A 20,130-nucleotide genomic window follows, 5' to 3' on the forward strand; every position below is an offset into this window, starting at 1 on the left:
GGCGGCGTTGGCCGCCGGAAGCGGCAGGAGGCGGCGTGGGACCGGCTGAGCGGCGCGGCGGCAGCGGGTAGCGGAGCGGCTCCAGCCCTTTCCTTCCTTCCTCCTTCCCTCCCCCTGCGCCTCGCACGGACGGCGTAGCGATGAGCGGGCTCCGAGCGCCACGCGGTGTCCCCGCGTCGCCGGGCCGTCTGCTTCTGCTGGGGCTGCTGCTGGTCGGCGCCGCCGCCGCTGCGGAATGCGAGCTGGAGGCTGCGGACGGGCACGGTGGGCGGCGGGGAACGCGAGGAGCCACCGCCACCTCTTCCTCCACCTCCTCTGCGGCGGAGAGCGCGGCGGTTGTAGCAGGTAACGGCTACGCGCGGAACGGGGAGCGCCTACCGGCGCCGCGCTGCCCGCTCCTGCTTGCCCCGGTGCGGCGCGGAGCGGCGGCACTGCGGCTCTGCCCCTCCCCGGCCGGAGCTGCCGCAGGATGCGGGCCGGATCCTGCCGCACGGCGACACCGCCTTCCCGGCCGGCTGAGCTGGGCGGGGGCTCGGCGGGGCAGCGGGGTGCGGTGTCCTCCCGGAGCCACCCCGCCTGGGGGGCTGCACGTCCGGCTGCGGGCACCGCTGCGGTTCCTCCCTCGGCCCTTCCTCCCGAAAGGACAAGTGTGAGAAGCTGTTGTGAAGCTGTTGTCTGCGGACAGCTTCATTTATTTGTTTTTAAGGGAAAGTGGCGGTGTGCCTGCTGCTGTGCTTGTGGCGAACGGGTGTCTGTCTGCACGCGGTCAGCAGTTGCAGTGAAACGCTGTAACAAATGATATTTCGGCAGGTCCTGGTGCCTCCGAGGTGCTCGTACAGCTTCCTGGAGCTGTGTTCTGTAGCGGGCAGTGGGAGGCTCTACAGTCCTCAGACCGTACTCTGAGGGGAGCAGCGTTTGTGCGCAAGCAGCACTTGAGCGTTCTGAAGTTTGCCATGTCTCATAGCGTGCTTCTGAGAGCCCGCTGCCTGGAGGAAGGTGGGAGAGAAAGGGGAAATGCACCGCTTCTAAAGCAAAGCAGAGAGTGTTCCTGCCAGAGCAAAATCCACTGCTTGAAGGTAGCATTGGCACCCTCTGCTCGAGCTGTGAGTTTTCAGTGGTGTACCAGTGGTCTGCTTGGAGGACAGGGCACTTCTGGACTCGAAGATGACCGTTCCATTGGCTTGCTGTGCAAAGTGAGGAAGCGTGAGCATCTGCAGCCTGGGAGGCAGGAGCCATACCTCCTAGGGCTCTTGTGAACGTGCTGTGTTGGAGCAGCTTTTTCTTTCTTTCTTTTTCCAGAGCGTAATTAATCAGGTTGTAGGTGGCATTAAGCAGTTCTTGCTATACATAGTACTGATGCTGTCTACACTTCATGCTCAATCAATCAAAAGGTGTCAGTTTGGGTGGAGAAAAGTCTCGGTGTGTTCTTTGGACTGTAAAATCAGATGTTTGTCAGATGCTGTGGTGTTTCCACCAGCAATGTGCCCAGGGAAGAAATAAATTTGAGGGATCTAACGTATTAGGAGTCAGTTTATAGTGTTACTTATGTAACAGTTGTGTCTGGAGAACTTATGTGCTTAAAAGCTGTCTTAGAATCGGTGGTTTTTAGCGGTGTTCATTGGTTGCAGGTGCAGCGTATGGCTGATAGCTTGAGCTGGTTGCCTTTCTGATGGTGAACTCAAACAACTGCAGGCTGCAGGTTGCAGTGCTGGAGGAACTCCTGAAGGTTACGGGAGAACCTTGTGACTGTACAGGGAATGATTATAATAGTTATAATCTTCTAGGGAAAGAACATACAGGTGCGAGAGCAAGTTAGGAGCGATGCAAGCAGTCATCTGGATTGGCTGAAAATCAAATTCTCTGTGCTTAAGAGGTAAAATCCAGAAGATAAGTTAACAAAGTGTGGAGTGTTGTGCTAGGAGGAGTCTGTCAGGTGCTCAAATAAGGTGTAGGTGTACAAGGTGTAGGTGTACAGTCAGCACAGCTGTAGGAAATTAACCAGAATTACAGTTGCAAACTGAGCTGAACAAACAACGTGATGCAGCTGGTAGGAGCGAATGCTGTCCTGGGATACGTTAATCTGGTTTGAATTGCAGAAAACTCTTTAAAGAAAACCCAGAACATTTTATTGTTCTTCACTGCTCTTCTGTGTCTAGTCTTGAGTATTAAACAAGCCAACGAGGACAGAAGGAAGCAGCACCGCGGACTGTGAGGCTCAGAATCTGACTGATATGCTGCTGTGTTTGTGTGGTGGAAAAGGCTGTGGGAGGATTGTGTCACTAAATAGGTAAGAAATAGCTCACATAAGGGTATTGATAAAAAAAAAACCACAACTTTTTCCATCTGTTCTGTGGCTAAGAGGTAGGTTAAGAGGAAGTGAGTTGTACTGGGGGAGTTTTAGGTTAAGTATCAACAGGGATGTTTTTACCAATAGCATTTAAGTTGCATCCTGTCATTGAAAGGTTTTGCTGGGTTAGAGGCAAAGTTGGCAAAGTTAATCTAGGGATTAACTGACATGACAGTGAAGGGATGTGCGACTGATTTTTATGACCAGGAGACAGTTATACTTTCAGGTATTCAGAGTCTTAATTTGTAATCATTACTGCTGTGTCTTGTGAGTGTGCTCCCTTTTTAAATGGCAATTTGTGACCTATACACAGCTGTCCTTTACATCTCAAATCGTTAAGAAAATGAGATCTGTAAGTCTTCTTGCACTAAATGGAGTACTGAGAGGCATTGTGTGTTTGTTTGGATTCTGCTTGTTTGCTCTTTGGTGTGGTAGAAAGTTGAAGGGATCCCCTATTCTAGCCCTGAAGAGAACCTTGGGTTTTCACATTCTGTTTATTCACTGACTTTAACTAAATTGCCATTTTTCTGAAAGTTATTGAAAGATTTGTGTGTTGCTTAATAATAGTTATTCGTTCATGAGCAGGCATGCTCATCCCAGCGCTCAGAGCTGGCAAGGAGCGAGCTCACTGCTCTGAACCCCTCTTGCACCCCTCAGGGTGGCGATGAGCGCTGTTGCGTTAGTCTGCAGGAATGTGAAAGGAAACGCAGGCATCAGAAAACCCGATTTCTTATCGGACTCCTTCATGGCACGCTCTGAAGGCTAACAGCAGTGCAGTGAGCGCGGCTGTGCGGGCGGGTCAGCAGTGGGATGAAGGGCGGTGAGTCATTAGACCAGCCGTGCAGTCCGTGTATGTGCATCCTGAGGTGACTGGGACTGCTGCGGTGACCTTTCTTTAGTTGGAGTAATCCCTTTGGAACTTGGTGCAGTTGTGTGTGAGGCTTCACGTGGTGGAGGAGTACAGAGTGTAGTGGTTTTGATCATGTAGCAAAATGGTCTTTGAGGCTTTTGGCATGTCCTGGTCATATAAAGTGGGACTGTGAGATTTGTCACTTCCTCAGCAGCAGGCTGCTTTTGAAGGGTGATTGCTGTTTCGAGTGATAAAAACTGAGTATCCCAAGCCTGTTCTCTTTTGTTACTTCTATTTTATGCCTGTAGTTAAGCCCTTAACGATCTGGTCCTGTCGTTTCTATTGGGAGGACAGAAATTGGAGTCCTTTGTCCACTAATGATGCCGACCTCAAGCTGTCGGTTACTGACTGCATCTCAGAGCACTTATCTACAGTTACTTAACTCGGTATCACTGCTCCATCAGCAGGTTTTTGAGTTGCTCTTTCAGCTGTAAGCTTTCTGAAGAAATCTCTGCTTTTCTGGGGACCTCCTACCAGGCTCAGGCTGGCTACTCCTACGCAACCCGGGCATGACTCATTTTCTTCTAGCTAACCTCGCTGATAAAGATCTATCCAAACTGCGTTGAGCTGCCTTGCATCTGTCAAAGGATGGCAACGGGACCCAATGGCAGAGGCAATTGATAGCGTTAAGATTTCCCACGATGATACTATTGCTGTGGAAAACACTGAAAAGTATAGTTTCCTTTTTTTTTTTTTTTTTTGAAGTTTATATGAAGTAAACAGTTTGACATCCTTCTAGTTGATTTTAGTTTGTTTGCTCTACTTTGTATGTCCTTCAGAATTCAGTATCTGTTCTCTGTCAGCTCTAGGGGGAGGATCATGTTGTAAAGAGCTGCAGTGCTGTGGAAAGGCTAGGAGAATCACAGCCTTCAGATTTTTGGAGTTTTAATGTGTTGTCTAAAAGTCCAGAGAAGTGAGAAACGTTTTATGTAAGAGCCGACTTTGAGACTTGCTGTGGAAACCTCAGTGTACAAGCAGACTTCATTGGGACTAGTCTATTGCATCACACCTGTTAAACGCTTTTTTCAAATACAGGAATTTCAGATGTTTATCTTGACCACATAGGGTTTGTGTTGAGAGTAAATAATCACTGTGTGGTGTTATTAAATAAGCACCTATACATCTTCAAAACATAGGTGAGTTCCCAGTCATTACGTAAGTTGGTTTTCTACTGCTTCTGGATACTGTGAAGGCTTTCCTGTTGCCACGGAAACTATCTTTGCATCTCTGAGAGGGGGGAGGTGAATAAAACAAGGATGCAGAGTTCTCCTTTAGAATCAGGCATAAATGGAATGCGCTCATTGCCTGGGTGCTACACAACTTGCGTTTGTTTGCTTGATTTCTGTGAGCGCTGCACACTTGATTGAAGAGTGTTTGTCGCTTTCTTTAATACTTCTTCTTTCTAAACCTTCCTCGTCTTCCTTCCAATCACAAAAACACAGTGTTTATCAGAGGTTTCTTAGAGGAATACTTAATTCCATATCATCAATAATACTCCAGAGTTTTGACTAAAATTTGCCTTGGAAATAAAAAATAACGTGCCTGGCAGATTAGTTAAAAATGAAAAACAAAAAACTTGAGTTAACTCATTAACGGAGTTGTTGGCCAGTAAGAACCACTGACTTTATAGTTTACATCTTTTCCTTGTGTTCTGAGTTATATAGCTCATGAGGGGATGGCCCCTGCATGCAGACACCCTGATGCTGCTGTAGGTAAATTTTTTACTTCTCTAGGATCTCCTGGGTGTAGGGCTGGAGGAGAATGGCATTGCTGTAACTTGCATTGCAAACTGCAAGCAGCACTGCAGGAACTTGATTGGTCTGAAGCAGATGTTGAGGTCCAGGCTGTTGTATGAAGCTTCAGCTTGTGCAGTACCAATATTTATAGGAAAGATAACTCCGATCCCTTTCCTCCAGGCCCTGTGTTCTGTTTCCTTCTGCTGCTTCTTCATTATGAAGCACCTCAGAACTGACAACAGCCCAGCCCTCTGCTGCTGTCTCCAGTTAAAGTTTTAATACCTGATTTATTTGTTTTCTTTGTGGCTAATTGTTCTTCTGTAAGAAACTGTCATGTGCTCTGCTTCTAAGACAGAGATCAGCAGCAGACAGTGGTTTATATGAAATGATTTAAAGCCATGTATAAGAGCAAGTGCAAACTTTGGTAATGTGTTAATTCAAATATTATTTCTTACTGAATAAAAACCTGGTGAAGGCATTTTGGGTTTCTGTGTTTGGGATAGTTTCTGCTTAAAACAGTAAGCTTTCTATACACTGAGGTGTGGTGTGAATGCTCCTTTTCACTTTGTGGTTTCAAACAAAGGGGAAGAAGTTGTTAGCTGGAAATGATTCCACTCATGCAGGAATGCTGCACTGCAAAGGAACCGTTCTTCATCTGTTCCACCAGGTGGCTGTGAACTGAATTAGTTAAAATTAATAATTCTCTGCAAAACAAGTATATTATTTAGAAAGGGAATTTTAACACCAACGTTAATATTAATAACTCCAGTAGACTGACTGCCATTGAGATTTGTCATCAATAATAAACATTTCGTGTTTTTTTTCCTGCATCTGTAGTGCTTTATGAAAGAGGGAATGGCTCAGTAAGTGCTTTATACTGCCATCTGTTTGCATGTTGAAATACGTTCAGTGAGCTTCACTAGGAAATTCTTGAAGTAACTTGTCTATATTTTGATGTTTTTTTCCAGCCATAGGGTTTTATTTGAAACTTATTCCTCCTCTGGATATACCCTTCCTAGCCTCAGTAAGCAAGTGGATTTTCAAGTTGTCTGCCTAACCTAAAGCATATACAAATATTTTTATATTGTTTCTCTTCGCTTACAGTCTGAGAATGACAAGCTTGGTTTGTTTTATCTGAATTTGAATTGCCTTCTAGTATTAGAAGAACAGCAAGCAAGGCATACAATACTGTTGAGAAGTAAACAAAACCACCCAAGCCATGTGGTCTGCGATTTTGAAACAAAGCTACTCATTCTGAGTAGGAGACTTCCTTCTAGTGTGGTTTTAATTCTACACTGCTATATATAGAAGGTTGCTCGATCACCTCTTACTGTAACACTGCAAGCCTATATGAAAAATACTTTTGACTTTTTTCATTGCCTAGTCTTAAATGTTTTGAAAATGAAAGTTTGCCTTTTAGTGTTAAGTATGACTTACTGTTTTGCTAAATATGAAAATTAAACTATATAGTTCCATGTAGCTCTAATAATATATCATGTGACATGAAGGAAAAATATCCTTGTCTACGTGTGTTTTTCTTTTTAGGTGCAAGTGAAATGCATTGAGGCAGCTCTGTCTTCCCAATGTGTGTATGTTTTACTTCTTTTTTTTGTGACTTTATCACTACTCTTTTGGGAGCGTGTCTGTCTCAGTTTCTTCTCTGTTCCATGTTCTTTGGATGCATCTCCTGAAATGCTATTGGGATGCCCATAGAGAGGGTACTGTAGATACTGCTCTAACAGCTGAATGAGACAATTAGAGGGATCCTTTGGTTTTCAGTGTATGAACCTGTGTTCTGTATTCTCTGGGTCTGCAATCTACCACTGCATTTGAAATAACTGTTTTGGTCTTATGAAACAGTAGTCCCTGTAATTAGTCTTTTCTTGGTTGAGTTGCAGGCGGTGACCGTCGCTGTGAAAGATGTGGCTTTTTATTGATCTAAATGACCTCAGTACCTACTGTTGCTACACAAAGTGTTGTTCCTTTGCTTGTTGCTTTCTCTTCCTCCCTGCCTATTCTGTCTGTCCTGACCTCTTCCTTAATGTTATTGTGGCTGGAGGTGAGCTAGTTTTGGGAACGGTTTGCACTGGAGGTTGGTGCTTTTCCCCAGCAGGATCAGGTCTTCACTGCGCTGCTGCACAAGAACATGTGTGAGAAGGTAGCAGCTTTGGCAGAAGGTAGTGCTGGCCACTTGAGTAGAAGCTTATGTGAGCTGAGTAGAGTTTTCTGTTTTGGAATTACTCCTTTCTTTCAGGAGTTAACTCAGTTTTTACCAGCTGTTTGTATGAGAGAGAGATCATTACTCAAAACCGAAATCACATGCTTGTCCTAACTACTTAGTTGCATAAGGCAAAACTAATGAAATGTGATTCTGTAAATGAACAGGATAATGAAGACATTGCCCGTTCTGACTGAGCTGTAGATATTTAGCAACTTGAAAGAAGAAATGGAGTCTGAGCTCTAAACGGATTTGGTTTAACCACTTTTAGTATTTCTCATAATGGATCCAAGTAGAACTGGTTTGTTTCCTTTATTTAATAAACAACTTTCCTAAAAGAAACTATGCATCTGTGTTTTTTTGTCCCCAAAGCACTCAGACACTGTTTTATGCTGCCTCATATTTGCCTGTTTCTAGCATCCTCTAAAGGATAGGCAAGAGTGATTTTTTTGATGCTGAAAAATAGTAAGACTTCGTATCTCAATAAAAAGGAAGTGCTGTGCACAACCTTGACTGTGATGAGATCAATAAAAATCAAAATCTCCTTAAAGAGCGATATGCATTTGTAAGTAAAGTGTTAAGTTTAATTAGAATAAAAATGATGCAACTTCAAACCAGTAAATAGTAAGTGGAGCGCCAGCTCAGAGTTGAGTGAAAGTTGGACATGCAGCAGAATGATGAAGGGGAGCCTGTTGTCCACATGGCTCTCTGAAGGTGTTAAGTGATGGTTGCATGTTGGGATGATGGGATGTGGGACTGTGTCTGATGTGCAGGGGGGAGAAAACAAAAGCCAACAATAAAAACCCAGAATCTGGGGAAGGGGGGAGAAAAGGAAGGAGGAACTTACTGAACTGGATACTTTCATGCCCTGAAGTAAAGACTTGGATTGAACTTAACTTGGTAGCTGAAATTCCGATTAGCTGTTATAATTCTGATTCTGAGAGTGGATTGTTCTGTGGTAAAGGCCTTCTTGTTGGTTGGAAAGAAATACTGCAAGTTACGAAGAAAGGAAAATAGTAGATATACTATTATTACTTGTGAAGGATATGTAAGACTTAGAAAAGGTTTGGATAAAGCTTGCCAGAGTTCTTGTGTGTATGTTTTTTGTGTATGAAGAAGCATCAGGTTTCTCTGGTTTTAAAAAGCCTGCCTGCAGCCATACTTCCTTGGGAGCCTGAGCCAATATGTGCTATCAGCAGCGGGTTAGGCCTCCAGCCTGTTCTCCTCATTCTGAATGATTTCAATTGAGTAAACTGACATCTGCTGGAATAATGTGAAGGTCAATGGAACAGGGGCTGTGGCAGCAAAGGAAGGAAGGCGATGAAGGCCAAGGAGGTGGATGAAGGGCATTGCAGAAGCTGGGTGGGTTTCAAGTCTTAAGAGCTGTTGCTGAAGGTGTGATAGACCTGTTTGTTATCGTAATAGAGGCAACTGTAGCTAGTTAATGGTAGTTATTTTCCTGATAAAAGACCTGGGGCATTAATTGAAGATCAGGTTTGAAACAGACATCCCGCCTGCTCCATGCTTTTCTTTTTTTGGGGGAGGGAAGGAAGGTGGAGGGCAGCACACCTTTGTTGAAGAGCTGGAATTAAACCAGGAAACACTGTGGCTATGTTATTTGAGATGGGACAGTTTGGCAAATGCTTGCTGGTTTCCACTGGCGTTTCATTTTTTGTTTTATGCAAATGCTTAAAGTGATTGCTAGTGTGAAAGGAATAAGGCTAAAATGCTCAAAGGAGAATATCATAATGTTGTATGTTGTGTCATAATTCGTATAGTAAATTTGTGGGGAGAAGTTCTGAAGTGGAAGCTGTTGTCTTGTGGATTGGTTTTGCTGGCACTGACTTGGTAAATTGATTTTATTGAACTTTTGCGGTCTCCTAAATGGTATCTTAAAGCTGAAATTTATTTTCTGCTGGAAGATAGTAGAATTACAATGACTTTCTTTTTTGTTTTCTGTATTATTCATAGTTTCGTATGTCCAAAAAGCTGTCAGCAGCAGATTAAAGTGCTTGTAGAAACTAAAGTATAAGACAACCATTGTCTTGTTACCCCAGTAGTTACTTTCTATACTCTTATTTGCAGGATGTTGAGGGAAGACAACTTGGCACATCTTGTGGTCTCTTATACTTTTTTTTTCCTCGTGAAAAGGTTTCAGAAGCTTATGAGAATGAAATTAATAATCCCATTTAGAACATTCACAGTTGTGCAAGAAGCAGTTAAGCCATCTGATCTTGGCATGTGTTCTAATCTGAAAACTGACTACAGAAAGATTTCGTGAACGTGTGTAGTTCAGTTCGCCTCTTTTTATTGTGCTGTGCACGCTAAAAAATGAAAGTGGAAGTGAAATTAGTCTGGTAACAAGGACGTTAGTGGAAGCATGGCATGTGAAGTAAAAATACAATTTACTTTTCCAAGTCTGTGTTGTACTCTCAGTGACAATAAGGAGACACTTAGTTCTTGACAGTTTAGTTGGAGTGTAGTAAGAGACATGTTAGGTTCAAGGAGCACTTATGTCATTATCAAAGCAGAGCTCCGGTTATGTTTTCCTTGGTGAGTTTTGTGTTCAGTATTATGGAAAATACAGGGGTATGTATGAAGTTCTTTTGTACTTCTTGTATATAGATGAGAATTAGAAGCATCAACCGTAATCTGCTGTAGAAATCAACAGTAGGTGTGTGTCCTGCAGTCATCATGGAGGCTGCCATTTGTACAATCGTTTGGGTATTTCAGGGCCCATTTTGTGAGGCTTGGTAGTGAGAACTGAAGAACTTGAATATATAGAGCAGTTTGTGTCATTTGGAACTGAACCATACAAAGCTGTTAGTCCCGTGGTTGCCTAATAGATAATGTATTTATTGGATGTTTTCTTAAAGTTTGTATGTGAAGTAAGCATATGTTAGTAACGTGATACAAGGTGAATTAAAACATTCATAGTGTTTATGAGTACAGGTACCAATACTAATAATGAAGCTGTCAAAGTATTGCAGTTCTAAGTGTTAGGAAATGAACAGTATTTGCCTCTATCTAGTATATCTTGTCCAAGAATTTTAAATAGCTATATTCATACTTGGATGAATTCATACTTGCGTGAATAATGAGCCTTTGGCTCTGATTTATTCACTTGTTTTATGAAACAGCATTACCCAATGGTCTTAAGTTTCTCATTTACTTAGAACTATTTTGAAACTCACTTCCTCTTTGACCTATCTCAAAGTTGTGATAAACACCCATTACTTCAAAGGGTGAGTTCTAATTAGCTGGTTAGTTAAACAGGCAGAGCCCCTTGATTTTACTCATTCTTAGTCATTTTGTTTGAACTTCATTTGAATTAATAGTTGTAACAATGAAATCAACCTCAGTTTTTATTTTTTGATGTGAAAGGTTTTAAAGATAACTTATATTCAGTTATAGAGGTCTAATTAATTAAATTATTTTGTGATCAGAAATTGTATTCTATTATTGTTACAATGTCACACTAAGGGTGCCTTTCAGGTCTCCTTCAGCTCTTGTCTGGCTGCTTTTTCTGTTGGAGGAAGCAGGCAAATAAGGATTTGCATCAGGTCACATGGAAGGCTTTACTGTTAGTCTCAGCATTGCTTCCAGATGGGGTTGGAAGTGTGTGGGATGCTTCCTGGTGAAGTACAGGGTCTGGGGCTGAGGTAAGCAGCCAGACCCAGCAGCATGTGCTTTGCACACTGGGTATCTCCAGCAGTAGGTCTGCTGCCCTTTCCTTGGCTTCTTTGCCTGTTTGCTGGTCATGCCGAGAGCTGGTAGTGCTATACTGGACTTGGAGAGTGCTGTAGCATTTAGGAACTGGTGTTTCAGACCATTCAGGATGGAAAAAGTATAGTTGGATATGTTTCACTGTACATAGTTTCCTGCTTAATAATTTTCATTTGTCATTTAACACTGCTGAATTTGTAGAAGTATGACCCAGCCCTTAGTTCTTAAAGTGCTTTCTTGTGCTGTTACTTGAATCCTATCCTTAAAGTTCATGTTCATGTTCGTTTTAAAGCTCTTGGTGTTGATATCCAAGTTAGTTATCCAGCCTCCTTCTGTAACATAGCATGGAGAGCAAACTCATGTTTCTATGAGGTAGCAAAGCCTGTTTGGATATGTGAATCACACCATTACCTCAGTGTAAAATTCCTGTTGGATATAAAGAGGCAAAAACGTGTGCTCTCAGTTCTACACAGATATTTTTCTAGGAGCAAAATCTTATCCTGCCTGAGGAGCCTTAAACCGTAATCTTATATCTAACCTTAGACGCTTCTTGAGACACGGGGTGAGGGGGAGGAGGAAAAAAGTTGCTTTTAATGTTTTAAACTTTTGAGTGTTGGAGAATAACTACTGCTCAGATTGGGTACTAATTTGATATTTACATTCATAGCACTTCTTGAGTGCACTGAAGTCTTGTTTCCTGCCATTTAGGTTTAAAATGTTGTGGGATTAGGTTTCAGTCAATCTGTAATACTAGCTAGGAAGCTATAATTAATGTGTTAGGGAAGGGGAGGTGGTGTTAACTCCTTCTCCCCATCTTTCATATCCTTGTTAGCCATAATTTATTACTTTCAAAATGTTTGGGACTTCCTAGTGGACGATGTATTAGAGAAGATGATCCATGCTTGAAGTCACTTCAACTTTTGAACTGTTTTACAGATGTAATTTGAATGTTTGGCTTACAGTGCAAGGCCTCTCATTTTTTTGCACGTGGTACAGATCTATATGCCAATATCTGTATTCTGTAAGGTGTACCAGAGGTATCAACTACATTGCCATCAGTTTATGTGGTTCTGGAACTCTTAACAGAAATGCTTTAGATCTGTAGATAAAAGTGAAACACAGATACAAAAGAAAGAGAACAATTCCACCTCTGCATTGATTGCATCTGGGAACTTCAAGTAACGCTTTGTACTTCAGAGCAGAATGTTGTGCTAAATTGGAAATTGTGATATTCTCGCCCACAATTGTTCGGACTCATGCAACTGTGATTGGTTTAGTCACAAGGAGAATGTTGGTCTGCCTACTCTGTCTTTGCAAGCTACCACAGCACTAGAGTCGTTCTTAGGGATTCATTAGTATTCATAGGCACTTCACGTGGGAAGGATGAAATTTGTGGGCAGTGTCTTTTATGATAGCATAGACTAGTCTTCAAGAGAGCTGGAGAAAATCTAAAATACTCAAGAAGGGTTGAGGACATTTAACATGCAGCTTGTTTGAAGGCTACAGTTGCCTTGAACTGAAGGGTCTTTCCTAGTCCTTAGAACACCTGTTTTCTGTGCTTTTCTTGGTCAGCTCTCAATGGAGAACTTCTAGCAGTTACATATTGCTAATGCAAGTTGCAGTAAATCAGCACTGATGCTTAAATTCTGTAAAGTACTTCTGAGTGCAGCTGATTGTGGGGGAAAAAAAGTACTAAACAAAAACCAAAAGTAGATTCCTGATCAGCTTTTGTGTTATTTATAAGTTAATGATGCAGTTCAGATATGGAATGAATTATAGATGTGAATATGTGGAAAATTTGGAGTTCATGTTTTTACTAGACATGATGCCAATCTGTTTAGATTAATTAAAGCATTTTTACTGAGATTACTCTGACTTTTTGTGGTGTTGTCCTGATTAATGACCGCTTGTGAAAATTCTGTGCTCTTTTGCTGTTCTATTGTATTGGGAACTGGTGGTTGACTCAACATCTCATGTTAGAGGGAGTTTTGCATTCATTCTAGCGCACAGTATATGCAGAAGGACTTGCCTTGTAATATCATAATATCCACTCTGAACTGCTAGGACCATGTTTGTGTATAGTGATTCTAGTAAGTAACTCAAGTGAAACATTCCATAACAAGAGTAATGCAGTCAGTTTTCAGTGGAAGGTGGCTCAAGATTAATTCCTTCGTTCTGACTGTGCATGTGCTTGGCCTTAACATTTAATATGCCACCCAGCCACCACTATTGCCCAAGCACATGGTAGACACAAGAGAAGTAATAGGAAAGTCAGATGAAAATAAGAATAATGAAGGATTACTAGCATCTGGTCTGTTTTCAGTAGTGCGTAGGGACAGGACTAGGGGAAATGGGCTGAAACTCCAGCATAGGAAGTTCCTCATGAATGTGTGCAAGAACTTCTTTACGGTGAGGGTGACGGAGCACTGGAACAGGCTGCCCAGGGAGGTGGTGGAGTCTCCTTCTCTGGAGATATTCAAGACCCGCCTGGACGCCTACCTGTGTGACGTGGTGTAGGGAGCCTGCTTTGGCAGGGGGGTTGGACTCGATGATCTCTAGAGGTCCCTTCCAACCCCTACAATTCTGTGATTCTGTGATAACTTTCTGAATGTTCATCAGTAGATGAATGATGGCTAAAATTATATAGAGAAACTAAATATTCCTTAATAAATATTGGTTTTAGTCATATTATTGTCTGCTTCCTTCTTACAGCCCTGCCAGCTGTTGGTAATCCAGAAGTGGGCTGATTAAAACTTAAGAACGTGATCTTACAGAATAAGTGAAGTAGCTTATCTAAAGTCTTGAATTAGCCATCTACCTGTGGCTTGAGAAGGATGTTGTCTTAGCACATAACTGCAGTGTAGTGATTCAGGAAGACTTCTTGTAACAAAGTTTTTACGTGTTGCTTTATGTTCTAGTGTGAAGAATTGTACGGGGCTCCTTGTTTTTTTTTTCCTTACCTATAAAAAGTATCGTTCTGTGATGTGCATCTCCCTTTTGGAAAGAGTTTTGTTTTTTTGGGCATGATGATCTTCAGTATAATTAATTCAGTGTCATAAATGAACATTGCACCATGTAAAGACAGTTTTAATTTTATTTATTTATTTATTTACTGGTAGCTTTTCAAAATAATATCAATTAGAAAAAATAAAACCAATGTCTGATTTATTTTCCCTCATGTTTTTCTATCACTCTGCTTGTGTGCTCTTTGCATATGAAGATTTCTTTTGTTCGGAATACTCTTTTGAGATGATTAGAACTAGGGAGAGTACTTGAGTAAAGGGTGTATAATTACCTCTGCATTGCTCCATTTAGTAATTTAACAGCTACTTATTAAGCAAATAACTTAATTGAGTTAATACCAATTAGCAAACTTTGTGGTAAGAAATTTTTTTTGCTAAAGCAAATTCCAATGTGTATAATTACCTCAGGTGACTTTCTGTGTAGACCAGTCAGCAGTGGTTGGTTTTATACTTCCGCACCTTCCCTTCTATATCTCCCTTCCTGCAGCTCTGGCTTGGATTCCTCTTGAATTATTGTAGGTGGGCTTTGTAGTTGACATACATGATCAATAGCAAAATTCAGAGGGAAAGAACAGAATAGTTATACTTGGATCCAGTTCTGCAATTAAACTTGCAGATCTCCAACACTGATGAGAAGGAAAGCCTTAAGCTTTGTTTTGAATATAAGCTGATAAATCATTTGAGTAAAAAAGATTTATTCTGTATCTAGCGTTCATTATTTGTCTGCAGTATTTATAGCCTATCTATGAACAGTTGTCTTTTCTTTGGTTGTACGAGCTACAATGTCTCTTCTGCTGTTGTACAAAAGCTTACTAAAAGGATCTGGTACCGTTATTTGGCTGTTGATTTCAACTTCAAAAGGAAAGTCAGTGCTTTCCAGACAGATCTGAATGTAGCTGTTGTTTCCTAGCGCATAATTATGCAGTATTTATTCTATTGACAAGAGAAGGAAAAAAATCCAAGTACTCTGATAGGCTGATCAAAAGGAAGCTAATAAGGAAGGAAGGATAGCTATTCCCTATTTGGTAAACAGTTGATGTTAAGAAAGCAGACAGATGGAGAACATACTATGAGGAAGTAGTTTGACTCTACATAGCAGAGCTCAACTGTGGGCCCAAACGGAAATATGGGAAAGCTTTCTTGATTTCTACTGAATAAATTGTGCTATTGTGTATATTTTTACACAAACCCTTGATAGTGTGGATTATCTTCTAGTGATTTAGTTTTTCAAATTCTGTGTGTAGTTAAGGCGACATTTTCTTTTAGCTTTGTGTTCTCTGCTATTTCCTAATGGTAAAGGAAGAAAGCAAGCACGTTTTCATGTGAAAGCTAAATTCTGTTCTTGTGAAGAACAAATAAGGATACTGAGGCACCTGCAGGTTTTTTTTCTTTTTCCTTTTTATCCCCACAGTATGATTTAGTTCAGTGGAGAAAAGTTCTGGGTGTGGTAAACGTAGGTGGTGGTTTCTTCTGGTATTTACCTTCTAACAAAACTACGTCTTGAATCTTTACTCAGAAAGCTTAATTTGGAATGGGGGAACACAGCCAGTGTTCTTGAGTAAGAAATAGGTGCGTGATGGACCATATCTCATGGTTTGAGGAAATGCTCTGCTGAGACCTGTGAGCTGGTGTGAACTCTAGTGGTGCTGTGTAGCACCAGGCAGTCCTGTCGGCATGTTCTGGCAAGGTTGGAAGGCAGAGCTTTTTAGTTTAGGTACAGCGCTTCTGTAACAGATGAGCTACTTCCATGTTACAGCGAGACATCTGAAGGTGCTACTCAGACTGTTCTTCACTTCTGTTCTCTGCACATGGTATAAAGATGTTCCTGGCTTGCTTAGCTGACTTAAGGGATCTTCCTTCACAGTCAGTGGCAATCATCTTTGTACACTGAGATTTGTCTTTTTTTAGTTAATCCAGCCAGCCTGGAAATCAGGGTTTTTCTAACTCCATTTGGATGAGCGTGTGCATGCTTGTGCAAAAGTTACTTTGGCTGGTTCTGTGAAAAACAAAAACAACCGATCAGTGATATTTAGTTATGCATATTTTGCCGTTGTTGAGAAAATGCCCCACTGTAACAGTTGCAGGCAGTGGGAAGGAAAAAGATGTTGCTGACACTGCTTTAAAACAAACAAACAAAAAACCCTAGAAGGTGAGGAATGAATTTTTAGTAGGAGGGGATGAGAATAGCAGGTTCTTCACAGTGAAATGACTGATTTGTCACTATATGTGGCATATAAAACGTGCACAGTTTTTTCTTAAGGATGCGTTAAGAAGATGAGTTTAGTATCGGTATATCCAAACTAGCAGACAGTGCCATCTTAATTATATCCCTTTCACAGATAGAAGTTGATTAGGAACTGGAATGAAAGCCTTGTGATACTGGACATGTAATATGGGGAGCATGGAGGAGACCTGGAAAGGAAAAAGTATGAGCAAAATATGGAGGGGATGTTTGTGTGCATTGAGGGTTGGAGGGGAGGAGTGACACAAACAGGAAATGCATCAACCCAATTTATTTTAGGAAGGGACTGCATTGAAAGTAGAAAGTAACAAGCTATCAGTTTTCTACTCCTATTTAAGTATTATGCTTGTTTATGGTTGGAATAAACGTGCTTGTCCGGGCTCCTGATACGTTACAGTATGTGTTGGTAGCAGAGGCTGTCTGGCAGCCTGTGCAAAATCCTGTAAACTTGCTTTTGTGCTAGATACAAAGTATTTACAAAGTGTTTGGGGCATTAGATACTTTTGTAGCTTGTTCAAATGGTGCTGCTTTCCTGGCTGTGAACTGAGCATGCCAAACCACGGAGTGGTGGCTGTAGCCGTCGATTGCTCAGTGATGTGCTAAAAGCGATTGTTTGCTTTGCAAGTCCTGCCCGAGGCGTGCGCAAGCTGAGTTTAATGTTTGCACCCGTAGAAACAATCTCAGGACTCGTTTCAAACATCGGTTTTCTATTGTCTTCCCAATGAGTTGATGCCATAGTTGGGGCTGTGCTTGTGCTGTAGTTTGCTCCCCCCCCCGGTAATGCAGGGGATCTGGGTGCGGTTCGGCAGTGGTGCTTTAATCGAGGAAGGAAGAAGCTGATGGAAATGATGGGTTTGAGGCAGTTTGCAGCTGCGCTGGTGGTAACAAGGCATGGCTGAACGCTTGGCTTGATTTCCTTGTTCCTGTTTGAAACCTCCCCGAGGTGTGGCTCCTCACAGCTGTATATTGGTGTGGGTGGTTAATGCTGTTGGCTGCAGGCACTGCAGTGCAGGCAGAGCTGGGGTGACACCGGCAAGCTGGGATTGAGATGACGGGTAGCTGAGTGAATTCTGCTCTCCAACGGTGTTCTGAAGAATAAATTGCTTGTGAAACTCTTGCCCTGTCTTGCCTTTTCCAAGTTGTCTTTAGACTTAATTTAGACAAGATTGAAAACTCTCAAATTCTTCCTTTGTTTGGTTTGTGCTACTGCAGGTGGTTTTCTTAAGTAGGTCAGTGGGCATGTGCTCAGTCTTTGATATATGAAGCTGGTGTGTATTAATGTGATATGTAGCAATACCTGTGGGATTGGATTAAAAAAGTGTTTTAGGAAACAGGTAGGTCTTCAGAGGACGCTCATATCAAGACGTCTCTGTGGAAAAACTAACTAAAATCCTGCTTGTCTTCATCGTGCCTAGTTGCTGGGTTTTTGTTACTTAGCATATCTTTTAAAGGCCATTTCATACAGTTATTTGTCCTCATAGAATGGCTTGGTTTGGAAGAGACCTTAAAAACTAACTAGATCAGTCCCCTTGCCATGGGCAGGATTGCCACCCACTAGAGTGTACTGCCCAGGGCCCCAGCCTGTGTGGCCTTGAATATTTCCAGGGATGGGGTGTTAGTGTACTGGATTCTGTGCGTACATAACAGTTATAACAGCTGCTCATCTAATGTGAGCAGTTCAAGTGAGTGTTTAAGCATATGAAAGATCTTTTTAAATGACAGACCCCGCCTTCTTGTTGTCTCCTTTCAGGGAGTCGTTTCAAATTAGCCTGTAGGTAGAAAGCCTTGCAGGTAAGAAAATTGTATGCTTGTGTTAGTATAAGGAGCGTTTCACTTGTATATAGTGTTCCATGTTAGACTGGGCAGAAATTCTTCTTAGACTAAATGGGATACATGCTTTTAGTGTAAAAGTATGGGGACCAATGAGTAAAAATATAGAGACTATGCATGTTCTGTCAGTTAGTATTCCATATGCCACCTTACTGGTGTGATTTTTAAGATCTCTTCTGTTTGTTTTACCTCTCATATAGAAAGGCACAATTAAGTGTTGGTAAAATGGACTTTGATCTATAATTTTTATCTTTTCTGCTGATATTTGCAGCGTTGTCATCACTGAACAATTGAACACTGGTTTGAACATTCAAATTATAAAATGTTTTCTTTGCTGTAGTTCTTTTACTTTATGAAATTGAAATAGTAGGTGCTTAATTTTTGACTTAGTCTAGTTGTCTTGCTGTCATGTCTTTACCTTGAAAATCATGGTATAATAATTGCCTAGCTAAAAGAATTCTATTAATCAGGTCTTACTAAAACAGAAAATCTTTTGTAAGGGATAAGTAAGCCAATAGCCCATGTGATCTCACATGAAACAAAGGAATTTAAAGAACTCCAGTGTTTAGATTTGTTTATTAAAACTTGGTCTGAAATAATTACTGTTTAAAACAAAATGAACAAAGAATCTTTTATGAAATGCAGAGATTAAACTTTACTCCAATTTATATTCCCTACTGATTTCTGTATTCCCAAAGCTTGTAGATTAAAAAAAAAACAGCAACCAAAACAAATTCCAATTGTGTACATTAATAAAATGGTAAACTTAAATAATGTTCACATTGATTTTTACCTGTTGTTTTGCTGATTGATTGAATACTAAATGATTTATCTTTTTTCCCCCCTTACTGAGTAAGCTATTCCTGGCAAATGTTAGATAAAAGGCTTTAAGTTCATTAAACCCACCTTTCAGTAAATAATGCTTAGGCTTGTACAGTTGCATGGAACGGCTGGTGCTGCTCAGAAAAGATTGGAATTAATTCTTATAAACCCCAAACTGGCTTTCTCTATAGGGTGCTGCCACAGGTAGTTGCAATTGAGCTTTCTTATCAGTATTTTTCTTGTTGAGCTAGAACTTCTTTTTGTTTAAGAGTGAACCTTTATGGGAGTAAACTTGGGTACTTTTTCAGGATGTTGTTTGCTTTAATATTGCTGATCTCCTTAATTTCACTTCTGCTGTTCTGATTTTAGTTGCTTCTCTGTTTTAGTGCATTTAATTAGCAACCATTTTTACTGCTCTCCTGTTTAAAAAACGTGGAACAAGTCTAATGGTCACGGATTCTTATTTTTTAATATATCAGATTCTTTTTACATGAGATACTTTTGCTACACTTGTCTGTAATTCCTTTCCCTCCCCCCTTTAGCTGCAAGCATCTTGAATCTTATTTTTGATCGAGATTGCAGTTGTAGTGCAGTAACTTATGTAACACTTGTTCATAAATTACCTTCTCTGCTCACAGCAGCAGTGAAAGAGTTTCAAAACAACTCCATTTTTTCCCTCTTCTTCCCTTGTAGGAAAGGAAATTAACCCTTCTTGAAACTTTGAACCTATAAATTGTTTGTGAATGTTAATAGACCTATTAAACCTTGATCTCTTTTCATCTTTAGAGAATCTCAGATAAGTTGGTGGAAGTAAAGGTGATGCTGCTTATGTTGTGTACCTTAACATCACTGAATCCCCTTGGAGCTATGAACAGTGCCAGAAGCTTTCTTCTTTTAATCATGGCACAAAAGCTGTATATTTCTGCAACAGACATCTCACTTAGAAATACAGGTCCCCACTTATTTGGGACTGGGTGTGGTCATGTTTAAGTACAGTTTTGGATTTGCCTTTGCAAGGTAGTTTACACAAAATGTCTCCACATGCAAGAAGATGACAGATGGTAGTTCAAAGGTACCCCTGGAACTTAGTCTTGTGTTATAAGCAAGAGAACCAGAGCTGGTCATCTTTAGCTCTCTGGCCATCTCCTGAAGATCTCCAAGGATGGAGATTTTGTGTCTTCTGTCTAGCCTACCATAGGGTTGTAGCAATGCTTTCCTGGTTAGAAAGACTTACTTGATGTGTAACTTGACTCTCTGAGCACATAGTTTGACTGTT

At 41.2% G+C, this 20,130-nt stretch overlaps 1 protein-coding gene across 2 annotated transcripts in view; it reads left to right on the forward strand.

Moving 5' to 3' along the window:
* Window positions 1–20,130, forward strand: part of STIM2 (stromal interaction molecule 2) — a 58,298-nt gene continuing 38,168 nt past the window's right edge. For both annotated transcript variants that reach the window (XM_072334799.1, XM_072334800.1), the window contains exon 1: window positions 1–345. In XM_072334799.1, coding sequence (XP_072190900.1) covers window positions 141–345 — 205 coding nt within the window. In that variant the 5' untranslated portion in view covers window positions 1–140. The remainder of the gene's footprint in view (window positions 346–20,130) is intronic.

The sequence above is a fragment of the Excalfactoria chinensis genome, chromosome 4 (genome assembly GCF_039878825.1).
Source record: "Excalfactoria chinensis isolate bCotChi1 chromosome 4, bCotChi1.hap2, whole genome shotgun sequence".
Classification (NCBI taxonomy): Eukaryota; Metazoa; Chordata; class Aves; order Galliformes; family Phasianidae; genus Excalfactoria; species Excalfactoria chinensis.